Here is a 15,227-nt window from a genome sequence, read left to right as displayed (position 1 = left end):
GGAGGGCTATGAGTGCACCCCGAGACTTGGGTAATCTTGGGGCATTTTTGCTTCCCTAATGACTCTGAGGTCTTGGCGTCCACTGGATTCTCTCTTACTGGGCACCCATGGTCCCTCCACACAGACTCCCTGGGCCTCAGTGTGTCAGGAGTTCTACCGTCAGGGACAAGAAAGTGGTCTTTTCACCACTTCCTGGCCCATGCTCTCGTGTGGTAGGGGTGGGGAAGGAATCCGGAGCCAGGCCGACAGGAGCCCCATTTGTGCTTTTGCTGTGGGCTGGCTGCGTGCTGATGGACGCACACCACTTTTTTAAACTGTTTTTTCCCCTCTCTTCTCATGAAAGAATCACAGTGAGGAGCAAGATTTCCAAGTTCTCCTCTGCCGTTCCAGTGGCACTGTGTGATGGGTGGGGTTATGGGTGTGGACATGGAGGGTTTGGGCCACAAACTGATGGATGACAACCCTCAGTCAGGGTTGTGCTGAACTTTCCCCGAATGAGCATCCCGGGCACACTAGAGAAGCGCGTGTTTCTTAGTTTATCCATCATATTTGCCTTTATTCATCCTGATTCATCGTGGTGTTTCCTGTCCCACCTTCATCCCAGCCACCCAGGGCCAAAGCCCCTTTTCCTGGGTCCAGTGCTGCCTCCATCCCCATCTGGGCAAGGCCTGTGTCTGGGAAAGAAGGATCTCTGGCCCCCAAGGGGATTTTATCGCACTTCCGTGGATCCATTGCCTTCAGAACCGCCAAATCTCCTGCCTCCCCTACCCCTGCCCAAATCTCTCTAGCAAGCACAAGAGCATGTGTAAACTACTCTCGGAAATTTTGGAGACCGGAAGTGGGAAACTCTCCCTCCCCTGGAGTCAGAGGCACCCTCAGTAAAAAAAAAGATTCTCTCCCTGGGGGTTCTGAGAGGCAGGGAAGCACCAGGAGGAAGCCTGACGCACGTGCACAAGGGCTTGGAGTGAGACGAGTGCTCTGCTCCGGGGCTGGAAGGCAACGAATAAGGCTTTCGGGCAGCAGTCCTCAGGAGGCACACTGAGAATTCCGGGGTAGAAGCTTCCTTCTGGGATACCAGCCAGTGCCCCCTACGCCTGTGGCCGAGACATCTGGATTGCCTGGAGCTCTGCTCAGGTTTGATGGGCAAGCGTGGCTGCCTCGCGTTCCAGCCGGCGGCATAGTTCCAGGCGACTCCGCAGGCACTGCTGAGCACCCAGGCGGCCCCTGCCAGTGGCTTGGGTGGAAGACCCGGCGGCGCCCAGTGCTCGCAGCAGACGAGGCAGGTCTCGCAGCAGGCGGTAGCGCGGCAGAGCACGCAGCGGCGCGGGAATGTCGCCTTTGGTGCAGAGGCTACTGAAGTAAGCGAGTAGCAGAAGCGGACGCGGAGCGGCACGGAGCAGGCCGCACAGGGGCGCAGTGCGGGGGTCCAGGCCGCAGGTGGGGCCGGAACAGGCGCTGCTCCACAGCAGCAGCACGGTGCCCTGCTCCCGCGTCACCTGCGCCCGCGCAGCCCACAGCCACGGCAGCGGGCCCACGCGCGCCATGCGCGTCCCCTCCCACAGGTCCACGATCACATCGCGCCCACCACCCAACGTGGCCCGCAGCAGTTCAGCCAGCGCTCCCACTAGGCGCCGCTGCGCCTCTGAGTCCGCTGCATGCAGAAGCAGCACTGGCTGTGCTTGGCCCGGGCCTATGGTGGGGAGCAACAGGAACAGGGTGAGGATTAAGGGACAGCCACAGCTCTATCTTCCTGAGCCTCATGGCTACACCATAGCGTGCACCACCCCCTCCCAGCTCCTTATCTGCGCTGGGGGTGGGTATCCAAGGCAGCTCTAATCTATAGTGTGCTTTGGGGTTATTTAGATAAAGGCACCCCTGGAAGGGGCGAGGGCCACGGTGCCAGGCTTGGCAGGTGCAGCGCAGTCTGGATTTCCGTTCCACTCGCCTCTTGCCCAGAAACTTGGTACACTGAACCACCTGCACAGAGGGACCTTTGCCCCACCTAAACCATTCCTGCCCACTAGGGTGCCTGAAGTGCATGGCCTTGGGTAGCAGTGAGCTGGGTGTATGGGCAGGCAGATGGCTCTTGGGGAAGGGAGCCTGGACAGGGGGTGGGTGGGGGCAGCTAGCCTAGGAGCTGGGCAGGTCTAAATCCCCAAATTACCCCCGAGTGAACTCACTTGATAGTGGGCGCCGGAGGGTGAGGACCAGAACAACTCCCAGAAGGGTGGTGAGGGCCAGCAGTGCCAGGACCAATAGTCCCAGGCGTCTATGAGGGACTGAGTCAAGCAGAGTGAGGCCAAGCTGGGCTCCTCAGCGTCCAACCTCCCACGTAATCCTCTCCCCAGAGAACTCACCATACGGACACAAGAGGTGCTTCCAGGCAAACTGGACATCTGACCGCCACACCTGAGGGCACAGAGCCCCGCCCCCCTGGTGAGCCAGGGTATAGGGCCTCCTCCAGGGGAAGTTAGATGAGGCATGGGGATGGGGAAGAGGAGGTCCCCTGGGTAGGGAACTCATCCCACACAGAACAGGTCGAGAGTGGCAAACTCAAAGAGTAAACTCAAAGCTGGCCGGGCGCCTGTGAGAAGCTGGGGAGCACAGGCCCTGGCTGAAGTAATTGGACACCACGGACTGCGCTTCGGCCTGCTGTCGCCAGGCTTGAATGTGGACACAGAGCACCAGGCTTTCTGACTTTTTAAAAGAAGCCAAAAATCAGCTTTTTAAAGTATGACATCCCCCAATATTTAAATGGTAGCGACAAATTCCAATTTCAGACACTGTGCTGTCCAAACCAATGTTTTGGAAGACTGGATTTTCCCCATGTGCTGCTTGTGGAGTAGCTGCTGGGGGAGCATGTGCGGAGGGAGGGCGGGATTTCTTACCAGAATGCAGCCCCCTGGCCTCAGGAAGGGAACGATGAGATCTAGCGTCACCGGGCCTGAACCCTGAGTCTGTCGGAATAAAGAACGGAATGACTGTCCACATGAAAGCAGACCTGGCCCCTGTTCAGCCTCTGAGGCTTTGCCCAGGCTCTTTCCCCTCTCCACTTCCCACATCTCCCAACCCAAATCCTCCCCAGGCTTAAGGCCAAATGCCACCTCTGACAAGAAGCCTTCCTGGCTTCATTCCTAGATCCCACTGATCATTCCCAGACACACATTAATCAGGCAATCAGGCACTCGTCAACAGACATACCCTGGGTACTGACTCTGTGCCAAACCCTGAGGAAAGAAGGTGGGTGTAGATGTTGTCTCTCTCCTCCAGCAGCTCACAAAACAGGGAGGTTAATAATATGATGCCCCCCCCCCCGCCTGTTCTGCACACCTGAAGGGGCACCTGATCCATGGGTGGAGTCAGGAGACCACAGCTAATAACATCAGGCTTAACTGTTGCCTTCGTGGTTCCTAGCTGTATGATCTTTGGTGCATTGATCCCTGAGCCTCAGTTTCTTCATTTGTTTGTGAAGAGTAGTAATTCTTGGTTTACTGACTTATTGATCATCACATGGAAATATGCACATGACCACTTCTTAGACTACACAGTGCAGTGTACATTCGTTTAGTAGTTATTATTACACTGGGGACTCCCAGGTGCCTAGGACCACAGAGACTCTGTGACATACTCTTCTCGTACCTCCCAGGGCCTAAGACAGGGTAGGCACAGAGTAGGCACTCAGTGAATGCATGCTGAGTTGGACAGAACTGATCACTATCTGTCTACAGGCAGCATTTGGCTCTGCCCCATGTTCTGTGTGCTGGGCAGGGAGCTGAACAGAATTTCCGTCCTCTGGGAACATCCTCCACCCCCTACCTCCTACCCTCCCCCGTCCCAGATCCCACTGTTCAGTCAGCTGTGAGCAAGCGCTGGAGCAGAGGCTCTCAAATCATGGCTGAAGGTGGTCTTCTCCCAGCTCACAGAAACAAATGAGTCCACGGATATAGCTTTCAACTTTAGGTTTTCCCACATGACTTTGTCTTAAATCTTGAGCATGGCTTGGTCTTAAATCGTGAGCATTTTCTACCATCTGTTTGCTTGGGAGCCCTCAGAGAATACAAAACAAATAAGCAAGCTGCAGGTGAGTATTTAAGAAAGAACTTGGAAGAGCTACTCATGCTTAGTCAGCTTGGGGCTGTGGTTTTGAAGATATTTGATTGTGGTTTTTATATCAGACACACAGAAGAAAGTCTACTAGTCAAATTGTCCTTAGTTCACATAATAGAGTTAAATCTGTCAGTACTTTAGTCTTTGGCAAAGAGCACTTCATCTTCCAGGGGCTCAGTCTCCCAGGATAGTCAGAGAACTCCTGCCAGGTGCCTGGTGGGGGCAGGCAGGAGCCCGGTGGTAGAGGACAGCTGAATTCGACATAGCATCAGGATAAAACTCGGCAACAGTTTGAGTGGGCCAGAGAACAGCTGGATGTGAGAGGGCCAGTCTTTTGCCTCTGTTTATCCCTGTAAGTTCAGAAACTGAAAGAATTAGAAACCGCCCCATGGAAGACCCCACTGACTGGCAGAGGAACCAGTTGAAGGAAGCCTGATCGAGTAAATAAATAACCAGATGATATAAGTCTGGAATTTGCTCATCTCCACTTGATGTGCTCTAAGCAATGAGACCTAGTGGGGGCCAAGACCTGGCTAGAGCATACCTGGCTGATGCTGTATACAGGGGGCACCAGGCTGTCCTGTCCCAAGTCTGGGTGGCTCCATGCAGCACTGAAGGTGGCATGCATCCTTGTGGAGAAGTGAAGGACCAGCTGCTGAGCTTGGGTGTCCATGCTCACATTCCAGGATGGGGCTGCCAGGGAGTGGGGCAAAGGGTATCATGTGAGAGACCCTGTCTGCAGGAGGTGATAGAAGCTGGGCTGCAGCTGACAGAGAAGTCATGACAGGGTTACAGTTTGGCTTGGTCATGGCTGGGTGAGGTAACATATTGGCAGGGGCTCCCAGCCGGGTCACTTATTGACTCACCAGTGTGGTGGGGACATTCAACATGGCTGCTGTTTCCAAAAGAGAACTGAGAAACAAAGCAAGAATGGTGGGTCAGCAAGCCCCAGGCACCATCCATACCCACAGCCAACCCTCTCACTCATACTTGTACCTTGAAGCAGAGCTTGGGGTGCAAGTCCACCTTCTCCAAAACAAACCTCTGTAGCAGGAGACAGGCATTAGTCAGGGAGCAGGGCCCTGGGCCCCAGCCCTGCCCACCCAGGTCCTGGGGAGGCCTGTCTCACCCCCTCTGACTCGCGAGCTGTGGCATTGGGGAGGTCTTCACAGAGGGTGCTCCAGCCCTGCCTCTGGCAGAGGGCGGCCTCCAGCTTCAGTGGGCAGTGGAGTGTTGGGGCCATGACCATCTTACTGTGCTGGCTGTAGTCAGTAAATTTCACTGACTTCCAAAAGTCTGAGCCATCTGGGCAGGCAGCAGAGGCAGAGTGAGGCCTGGGGAGGCCTGGGCCCTGCCTCGCCACCCCCACCCCCAGGGCATCAGGAGACAATGTGTGTGAAGGTGCCCAGCACAGTTCCTGGTCTGTCTAGGAACCCCCAAAAGAAGCCTGCCTTTTCCAGTCCCCTTTTATTACCTTTTCTATTTATGTGTCTCCTCTCCTTCCTGCACCCCCATTCCGGCTAGCTCTTTGCTGCTCCCCAAACCTGGAATCTTTATATCTTTGCTAAGGCCCCTCTCTCAGAACCAGGAATGCCTTCCTTTCTAAACCCCACTCATTTTCTGAGCACAGCTCAGGTGTCACCACCTCCGAGAGACCTTGTCTTGCTGATGATAGCCTTCATCAGCTTCTCCTTTTCCTAAGTTCATGTCCCACAGGCTAGTCCTCATGTGCAACCCAGCCCTGGACTGCAGGCTGCTTTGTGCTATTCGTTTGTCATGTTTGGGGACAACAATGTATGGACAGTACTTTAGAGGTCACCAACTTTTTCATATATCATATTGAAGTCAAGCCTCAGAAACAGTTGGAAAGTAAGGCAGAGCAAGTACCATTGTTTTACAGATGAAGAAACTGAGGCTCAGAGAAGAACAAATGGCAGAGCCAGGATGTGAGTGAGCCCAGCGCCTCTGGCCCATCCTTGGGACACTCCGTCCTGGCTCTCATATTTCTGAATCTCCCCCCAGTGCCTAGTACCATGTTCAATATTTGATTTATTGGCAGGCTGATCGGTAGACATGGTAGCCCTTTCCTCCCACCGACTCCAGCAAAAATGCCGCCATGCCTTCTAGGGGCTTCCTGGAACACTGATGTGAAACGTGTGCAGGTGTGTATGTGTATATGGAAGAGAGACAGAGAGAGGCTGTGTATGCACAAGAGTGCATATGAGCAGCACTCACAGGCTTCAGGCCAGCTCTGAAAGGGACATTTTCTGCGCCTCACGGTGTCCTCTTGGAGGTAGGATGCCTGCGGGGACAGGGGAGCAAGCAGGGAAGGTCAGAGGAAGGGCTTTTTCTATATCACTCAGACCCGAAGCTCATTCTGGCTTGACCTTGCCCTAGTGCAAGCTGCGTGAGCTAGCAGGGGACTGAGGAGGGGGAGCAGCACAGCAGGTAGGCAAGGGTAAGTGATGCCTGATGCTGCGGAAGGAACCTTGGAGTATGGGAGTAAGCTCAGTTAGTGAGGGGCTGAGTCCTCTTGTCCCTGGGGAGGAGAACCCTGCCCTAGAAAAAGGCGGATCGTGAGGTCCACATCACAGTTCACACCTCCAATCTCAGTGGTTCCCAAGGTACCTGGTGCCCAGTGTGGGGCCTCCCTCTGGGCTGCCCAAACACCTGGTGCTCGTCTACCCTGGCAGATGCTCAGTGCTCCAAGTCTCTGCCTGCACCCTCCCTTTAGTTTCCTCATGGGTGACAAGGCCCTCTGCCTTTTCTGTCTACTTTGAAGAAGTCTCAATGTTAGGCACTTCAGAATTATGGAGAGGAGGACTACCATGAATGGATAGTGGGGACAGGACTTTTGGGGTCATGCGGAACCTTGCAATGGCCACGTGCCCCCAGTGTGACTAATCAGTACACACAGTGAAAGCAGCTGTCTATTCTGCTTTGGTGGGCTGAGGCCAGGTCTGGACCAAGGAAAGCTGGGTTTGGGGGCTGAGACTGGAATCGCCCCCAAGAATGTCTCATGTCCAGCAGGACACTTCCATCTCTGATCCAGTGTGTGGCTCACAGCCGAGCTGGCACCCATCTTCCCAAGCACATTGTAAACACCCAGTCCTTCTAAAACCTGACTTACTGGAGCTGTGTTTGACCAGCCGCATGATCTGGGGCCATGGACAACCCACATATTTCCTCTACTCACCTCTATGCACAGACAGGGCTGAAGGAATTCATAAGGCAGGTCTACGGTGCGGCCCCAAGACACGGTTTCCTGTTGGCGAGGCGGTGAAGGGAGAGAAGAGATGCCTGAGAAAGAGCAAGGGCACCCTCCCAAGGGCGGGAGGAAGCTGGGACCTTAGCCAACACCTTATTTTTCCTCTTGTACACAACTTAATTTTTTTCACTGAAAAATTTCTTCCTGAGGGGTCTCTGTTTCGTCTCTAGACCATCTTCTCTAGATGTCTCAACACGAGGTGGGGCAAAAGCAGGTTTACCTTCCAGTTGTTCGTATGAAAGGTAATACAATAATTAATAAATGATAACCCAAGAATACACTGTGTTCCGTGCACTCAGAACGGTAACCCTACTTCGGCCCCATCCCGAATTTGGAGTCGGGGAGGGAAGAGACAGGGAAGGAGTGCACATTTAACGGCCGCAGCTGTAGGCCAGGTAGGGCAGTGGGTGCTGCCGTGGTCACTCGATAAAGTGCAGCATCACAGCGACCTTGGGAGGTGTCATCACCATTTTACAAACAGAGAGGGCTGAGGGTCTCCGGGTGCAGCGTCAGCCCCTGGACATTGTACCGACTGTACACAAGGGCCTTGGGGACAACCGGAGTTTGAGGCGGGGTGTCAGGACCTGGGATGGGAGAATGAGGGACATCTCATTCTCTGTAAAAGGCAACAAAGAGAGGGAAGTGGAAGGGTGACAGAACAGACGTGAGCACTTCGTTATTTTCTCGGGAGAGCAACCTCTTGGAGGAACTGAAAATGTTTTTGAATGCAGCCGGAATCTCACGGAATGGACTCTCATTGGTGATAAATGTCATATGCGTTTCTCTGCTAGCTATTCCTGGTTGCTTCAAGTCCCTGCAGGCCCTTTCCTTCCCTCTCCTCCTAGGCGATAGGGCCCCTTGTATTGTCTGCCTAGTCTTAATGCTGGGCACTTTGGACTTGTGGGTCTTGGAGAAGTATCTTCCCCCCAACCCCGACCTCAGTGTCCCTGTATGTACAATGGGTAGGCCATTTTTGCCCCAGCACTGTGTGATCTGGCTTTTTGCAGGGCAATGGCACTCCATACCTGGGCATCAAAGGGACTGCTCAGCTCTTCGCACTCTAGTGGCCACTGGTGACAAAGACGTACATTGACCTCAGGGCCTGGGGGGATGCTCACTCGAATAGCCCGTGCCTCGGGCAGCAAGTCAAAGTAGAATTCAGGCCCTGGGGAGAAGGGGCATTTGGTGGCATTGTCTCTTGGCCTTAGCAAAGGCACCCATAAGTGACCGTGCCCATCTCCTGGCACACCCATGTCTACCTTTATGCCTTTGTGAGTCCTGTCTCAGGAGAACTTCTGCTGCCTCTGAGGCTGAAGGTTGGGTCCTTTTGAAGCGCAGCCTTTTGTATGAGGTGTCTTGGGAGGTGACGGAGATGTGATGGCCCTTCTCAGACAGGCAGTGGCGACTCAGCAGCTTCCTCTGCAGACAGAGAGCAAGGTTGGCCTTAAGCCAGGCATCAGTATCTCTGGCTTCTATTTCTCCCTCTAGAATCAGAGAACTGTAGGCAAGTTGCTCGACATTTAGGACACAGTTTCCCTAACTGTGTAATGGAGGGATAGTCTACTTCATCTCCACACTCTCCACCTCTGGGTTGGGGAAAGGAAGGGTTGTGGGGCAAGGCAGGGCTGGGCTTGGCAGGGGCAGTACCTGAGCAGAGGTTGGCGTCTTGTGTCTCCTACGGAAGTGGAACGTGTAAGGCTTTTTGCATTTCTGCACCAGGCTATGGAACCAGCCCCACTGAAGGCCTGCACAGGAAAGGACACATTCAATATCCAGCCCCTCACTGCCCCTCCCCAGCCGGGAAGTGATGGCCCAGTGTTAGACAGTAAGTCATTTTAGATGAAGGAGGGTAGTCTACAGCCATACCACCCTGAACGCGCCCGATCTCGTCTGATCTTGGAAGCTAAGCGGGGTCGGGCCTGGTTAGTACTTGGATGGGAGATCAAGGAGGGTAATGACATCCAGCCCCTTTAGATCAGAAAGTTATGATACAATCAAAAAAAGATTAATTTCTTTTTTTAAAAGATTTTATTTATTTATCTTTAGAGGGGAAGGGAAGGAGAGAGGGAGAGAAATATCAATGTATGGTATGTATGGTTGCCTCTCGTGTATCTCCTGCTGGGAACTGGCCTGCAACCCAGGCATGTGCCCTGACTGGGAATTGAACTGCGATCCTTTGGTTCACAGGCCCACACTCAATCCACTGAGTTACATCAGCCAGGAGATGGAAAAAAAGATTAACTTTTTAAGTAGAAAAAAGTAGAGGACACCTTAAAGATGTTCATTGTAGCATTATTTATAACCATGAAATATTACAGACTGCCCATTGTCCAGTAGTACATGGACATATCAGGCACTGAGCTAGGCAGTGAAAATATAGAGTTAAATAAAAATGATCTTACTTTACAAATAGAATATAAATTTATAGAACTAAACACTTCAATTCCAACATTTACTACCAGCCGGAAGGAGAACCACCTTCACAAATGATACAGACGAACTCACTAACATCAGTCATGCTGTGTATTTAGGATGACCTAAGTCTTTGTTGAGGTTGAACACAGGACAAACATTTGTTCTCGTATTGTCCCCACCTGCCTCAGCCTCTTCCCTCCTGCCCCACCCCTCAGGCCCCTAATTCACGTCCCCACCAAGAATGGTCCAAGGGCTATTTCTCATACCAGAAGGAGCTGACACCAGCTGTAGGCACAAACAGCAGGGGCAGCTCCAGAGCCAAGCACCCTGAAGTTTTGGGGAGACGGGGGTGGCCAACTGGGTATGACAAGGAATATGGACAGATCTTTCTGCAAAAGATGAAAAAAATTAAGTGGTAGGGTTCAAGGAGGTCTCTTCTGCCCTCGACAAGTTGGACTTGAGGCTGAGCTCTGCCCCTTACACCCTGGCTGTGTGACCTTGGGCAAGTTATAGACCCCTCTAAGTCTCAGCTTTATCATTCATAAGGTGGGGCTGTTGTCAAGTTCAAGTAAGATAATATGTGGAAAAATATGAAGGTCATTTTATTTTATTTTTTATTCTCACTCAAGGAAAAGCTTATAGATTTTAGAGAGAGGGATAGGGAGGGAAAGAGAGAGAAACATCAATGTGAGAGAGAAACATTGATCAGCTGCCTCTCACATGCTCCCTGACTGGGGACTAAATCCTCTACCCAAGTATGTGCCCCATTCAGGACATTTACGGGATGACACTCCAACCAACTGAGTCACACGGGCCAGGGCTGAAGGTCATTTTATTACTGACAGTTAAGGGCAGGGGCTGGGGGTGTGCCTGTAGATTCAGACATGTCTCTCACTTAGTCCTCCCCACAGCTCAGGGGCAAATGTCTTTATTGCACAATTGTTCCTACTGTGCTGATAGGCCCCTCAGCAACTGAGGGTCAGAGGAGTCACGTGCACTGCCTGCAGTCACATGTAGAGCATGTGGAGGAATGGTAATGCAAATCCAGGCGTGTCCGGATTCTAAACCCTGTGTTTTCCCTTTGGTACTATGCTAATTCCCAGACCGGGAACCAAAAATTAGAATGGAAGGCTCACTGGGAATCTGGAACAAAAAGGGTATGGGGAGGAGGAGCAGGGCGGGGAATGAGACTTACCTGTGAAACTGTCATCCCGAAGGCACAGAATCTAGTGTGGGGTGCGAGGAGGGTTGGGGGAAGGAGAGAAGTATAGTTAGTAGGGACTCCCGTAAGGAGCACTCTCCTAGTGGTCTTTCCCTCAAATCACCTCATCCGAGGCCCAGAAACAAACAGCCCATGCTCTGTGGCTCTTCTCCTCCCAGCTGCACCCTGCCCAGGCCCTCAGCCCACCAGGACCTTGGCTAACCCTTCAAGACTGTGTAGAGGACACACTGAAGCTGTCCCCAGAGCACAGGGCCTTGGGAAGGTAGGCAAGGACAGACAGGAGAGTAGGGAGCATTGCTAGTCTGTGGCAGGCAGGTGCCCCCACCTGGCAACAGCACCTTACCATGTGGGCGTCCAGCAGGCAGCGGGTGTTCCAGTGGGGCAGACAGGGGCAGCCGATCCCAGCAGAGGCGGAGAGGACAGTGAACAGCAGGTGGAGAGGCAGAAGCAGGGCTGCCAGTCTGCGGTGCCCCATGGGCTTCCGTTGGGTCAGGGTGTCCGGAACATGGCTGCACAGCCTGAAAGGTGGGAGGCAGCACTTGGTAGTACAGCAGCAGGGAGCACAGTGCCAGCAGGAGCCCTCGCCTCAGCCTGCCCCTGCCCCGCCCAGCCCCAGAGCTCCTCCTTGAGTCTAACAAGCAGGCCAGGCCACATTCCTTTTCCTCCAAGCACAGGGAATGAGCGATTCTTGCCCCCCAGAAAATCCTACTGTCTCCAGCTGGAGGACAAGGGGCTTCTGCTCTGGCAGAGAAATAGCAGGAAAGAGGCCAGCACAGGGTTAGGGAAATGATTGGCTGCACCCATTTCTTAACCCCTCCTACTTCTGTGAAACTCCAGATCTGCCCAGCTCTTAACTGGATGTCCTCGGGACACGTGCTTGATCCCCTCACTTAACAGAGCTATTAAGCACTACTCTGCATTGGATACCACAGACAGAGGCAACTGACACACCATTTGAAATTGGGCAGAACAACAAGAAAACACTATAGGATGCACGTAAGCCTCATGTGGCTTCATATTCATCCTGGTTCCCCACCTGGCTGACTCTCAGGACTACAGCTTAGCTTTCTCTTCCCACCGGCTAGTTCCAGCTTTTTTGGACAAAGGGCTCCATGCCAAAGGAGCCTCTGGCTTCTTTCAAGGATCCATTAATCAGCGCAGTCTGCTCAGGAAGCCGCAGAGCTCATAGCAGAGCCCTGGAGCTAAGGGAGGGGGCCCCACACACTGACCTGGTTTCTTGTGGTTTCTGATGATGTTGACAAGGCTCCAGTCCTTGTTGGGACCCTCCCCATCATCCCACAGCTTCCTCCTCCTCATGGAGCATTTGAGCTGCTTCAGCCCTCACCTTGGTGACACACACAGTGGAAAGAAAGTTTGAGGCACACCTACTAGGGTAGGGCATGTTGCAATTGTTACTGTCTCTCTGCACATTTTAGAAGACTGGCTATATAGCCTTCTTTTGGCCAATTCTGGTTTCTAAGTCTTCAGATCCACTGTCTAAATATCCCATCCTACTCATTATCCTAAAAATACCCTCTAGCTCTTGGGTTCCTTAGAAACCAAGACCCTTGTTCTTTATGCCTCTCCAGTGCCGAGGGGTGGATGTTATGAAATAACTGCTCTGTAATTGAGTAAATGCAAATTATAATAGCAGTTCATCTGCTTCACATTTCATAAAGCACTTTCACATTTGATCTTCCTAACTACATTTTAAGATAGGAGGGAATTATTGTTTTCATTTCATAAAGAGAAATAAGCAACCCTGGCTGGTGTGGCTCAGTGGACTGAGTGCCAGCCTAAGAACCAAAGTGTAGCCAGTTCAATTCCCAGTCAGGGCACCCGCCTGGATTACAGACCAGGTCCCCAGTAGGGGGCACTTAAGTGGCAACCACACATTGAAGTTTCTCTCCCTCTCTCCTCCCCTTCCCCTCTCTATATAATTAATTAATAAAGGCAAATAAACAGAAAGGAATGTTATTCGATCAAAGTCAAGGTCTCTACCTTAGGAAGCTCCACTTCTGCCAGCCTCTTACAGTTGTATTCTCTTATGGTCTCTTCTCCTACTGCCTCATCTCCCTTTGCTTCTGAGAACCCCAAACAGTCTGCCTGACACAGTTCTGTCTTTTGGCCTTAGAGCCCATCACTGCAAACAAATCAGTAAGATGTGAAGGGAGAAGAGAGTGGTCAGGCCTTACTAAGGATTGGGTTAGAGGGTCTTCCCCCTAAATTGTTACCTAACTCAGAGTGGTTTAGATCTACACAGATCACGCATTTTTCTTATTTAATTAAAAAAATATTTTATTTATTTATTTTTAGAGAGAGGGGAAGGGAAGAAGAAAGAGTGTGAGAGAAACATCAGTGTGTGGTTGCCTTTCATGTGTCCCCCACTGGGGACCCGGCCTGCAACCCAGGCATGTGCCCTGACTGGGAACTGAACTGGTGACCCTTTGCTTCACAGGCCTGTGCTCAATCCACTGAGCTACACCAGCCAGGGCTAATTTTTTAATTTATTGATTTTAAAGAGGGGGAAGAGAGAGAGATTGATTTGTTGTTCCACTTATTTATGTATTCATCGGTTGCTTTTGTGCAGGGATCAAACCTGTAAACTTGGCATATTGGAACTACTCTCTAACCGACTGAGCTATCTGGCCGGGGCAGATGATGCATTTTTCAACGCTGGGGGCATAAAGTGAGAAACTTGGTTCTGTTCTTTAATACTTCTCTTTTCTTTACCCTTTATATCCTCTGATATGACTCTCATAATAAAAATATTTGATTGATTGATTGATTAATTAATTATTAATATTTGATTAATTTTGATCCCTGATCCTGGTTAAGATATGGTAGGAGAAGCAGAAAATAAACAAATGGGAACACATGCACATATACACACACAAACAAAAGAAAAGGAAGGAAAGAAAAAATAGGGAAGAAAAGGAACACACAGAAAGGAAAAGGACTAAGATGAGAAAGGAAGAGCGAAAGAGAAAAGAGGAGAGAAAAGACAGTCTGCTTTTTATTCAATCTTGCTGGTTTCCTTATTTATTGTGGAGCCTATTTTTAAAAAGGATTTAAGGTAACAAGCACGGCAGACAAATTCCAGCACACCTTGGCAAAGGGGAGATCAACATCTGCTGAACTTCTACTATCAGTCTCCAGGCCCTGTGCTTTGCCTGCGTTGTCTCATTTGGTTAGTGCTACTACCCTTGAGGTCAGTTTTATTAAACCATTTTACAGACTAGAAAATACTAGGAAGATTAAGTGACTCATTCCGCCCCCCCCCCCCCATCTTTCAGGCTCTTTCGGCCAAAACATACTGCTTGGGGAGAGCTGTTGGGCGTCAGAAGGCTCCTGGGCACTGGTCAGGGAGATAGAGAACAGAAACCCAATTAATACCATTTGTGCCAGCCAAACCCAAGGATGGAGGAATTCAGGGGACCAAATAACAAAAACTCTTTTAGAGCCAGACAGACCCAAGAGAAAAGTAAAGCAGTAAAGCTGACCAGAGAATAATACCAAGGTCCCCTATACACTCATTTTGATGCGCCAGCATATTAAAAATGCACCTGGAAAGCTGATGAGTATTCTACTGAAACCTCCCCCCCAAATTCTCACCCAGGAGATAAAACCCCTCAAGACAAAGGATACCAGGGCAGGCTCTTTCTGGAGCATGTTCTTGGACATCAGCTTTTCACTTTCTTTTTCCCAAACTCTAAGGGTCCCCACAAGACTTGCAAGCAGGGAGCAGCAGGCAGCAGCAGCTCACCCCAGGTTTACCCTCTGAAGCTGTCTCCAAGGCCCCTCTTTTCTTTGACTTTCAAGGCCCCCCTTTTCTCTGATTTTCTCTGACTTACCCTCTGACTTTCTCTGACTTTCAGCTAAAAGCAGCTCTACCTTGGCTCACATCTGTCACTGACCTTCACTTCCCAGTGAGCTAACAGCAGCCCCGCCTTGGCTCATTTCTTTCCTATAATATTTCTATGGTGCCAAAGCAGAGGACCACCTCAGCTCTCTCCTGTTGCTTCTTCAACCCTAAGTCCTTCCTTTTGTTGTTGCTGTTGTTCCCAGCTTTAATAAATATTCCCTCAAAATCACCTGGACTCGTAAAATCTTTCCCACATGAAGTCAAAAACGCACACACTGTAGGCCAGCCTGAGGCAGACCCTCTCAGGGCCCAGTCCCCGCCTGGTGACCACTCCAATGCCTACTCTCTAG

General features: G+C 51.4%; 1 protein-coding gene across 1 annotated transcript; it reads right to left on the bottom strand.

Annotated features, from left to right (window-relative positions):
* Positions 1-540: 540 nt before the first annotated feature.
* IL17RE (interleukin 17 receptor E) lies at positions 541-12,282 on the bottom strand. The gene is made up of 17 exons (XM_037134773.2): positions 12,242-12,282; positions 11,356-11,530; positions 10,986-11,016; positions 10,057-10,179; positions 9,023-9,120; positions 8,635-8,794; positions 8,401-8,540; positions 7,304-7,372; positions 6,343-6,409; positions 5,237-5,412; positions 5,104-5,151; positions 4,974-5,019; positions 4,652-4,800; positions 2,889-2,957; positions 2,358-2,409; positions 2,181-2,279; positions 541-1,690 (listed from the first exon to the last, which is right to left on the bottom strand). The coding sequence occupies exons 2-17, from the start codon at positions 11,485-11,487 to the stop codon at positions 1,131-1,133; spliced, it is 2,019 nt and encodes a 672-aa protein (XP_036990668.2). The 5' UTR covers positions 11,488-11,530; positions 12,242-12,282; the 3' UTR covers positions 541-1,130.
* Positions 12,283-15,227: the final 2,945 nt, after the last annotated feature.

The sequence above is a fragment of the Artibeus jamaicensis genome, unplaced genomic scaffold (assembly GCF_021234435.1).
Source record: "Artibeus jamaicensis isolate MK-2021 breed Jamaican fruit bat unplaced genomic scaffold, CSHL_Jam_final contig_519, whole genome shotgun sequence".
In the NCBI taxonomy this organism is placed as follows: Eukaryota; Metazoa; Chordata; class Mammalia; order Chiroptera; family Phyllostomidae; genus Artibeus; species Artibeus jamaicensis.
This window is presented reverse-complemented; position numbering and strand designations above follow the sequence as displayed.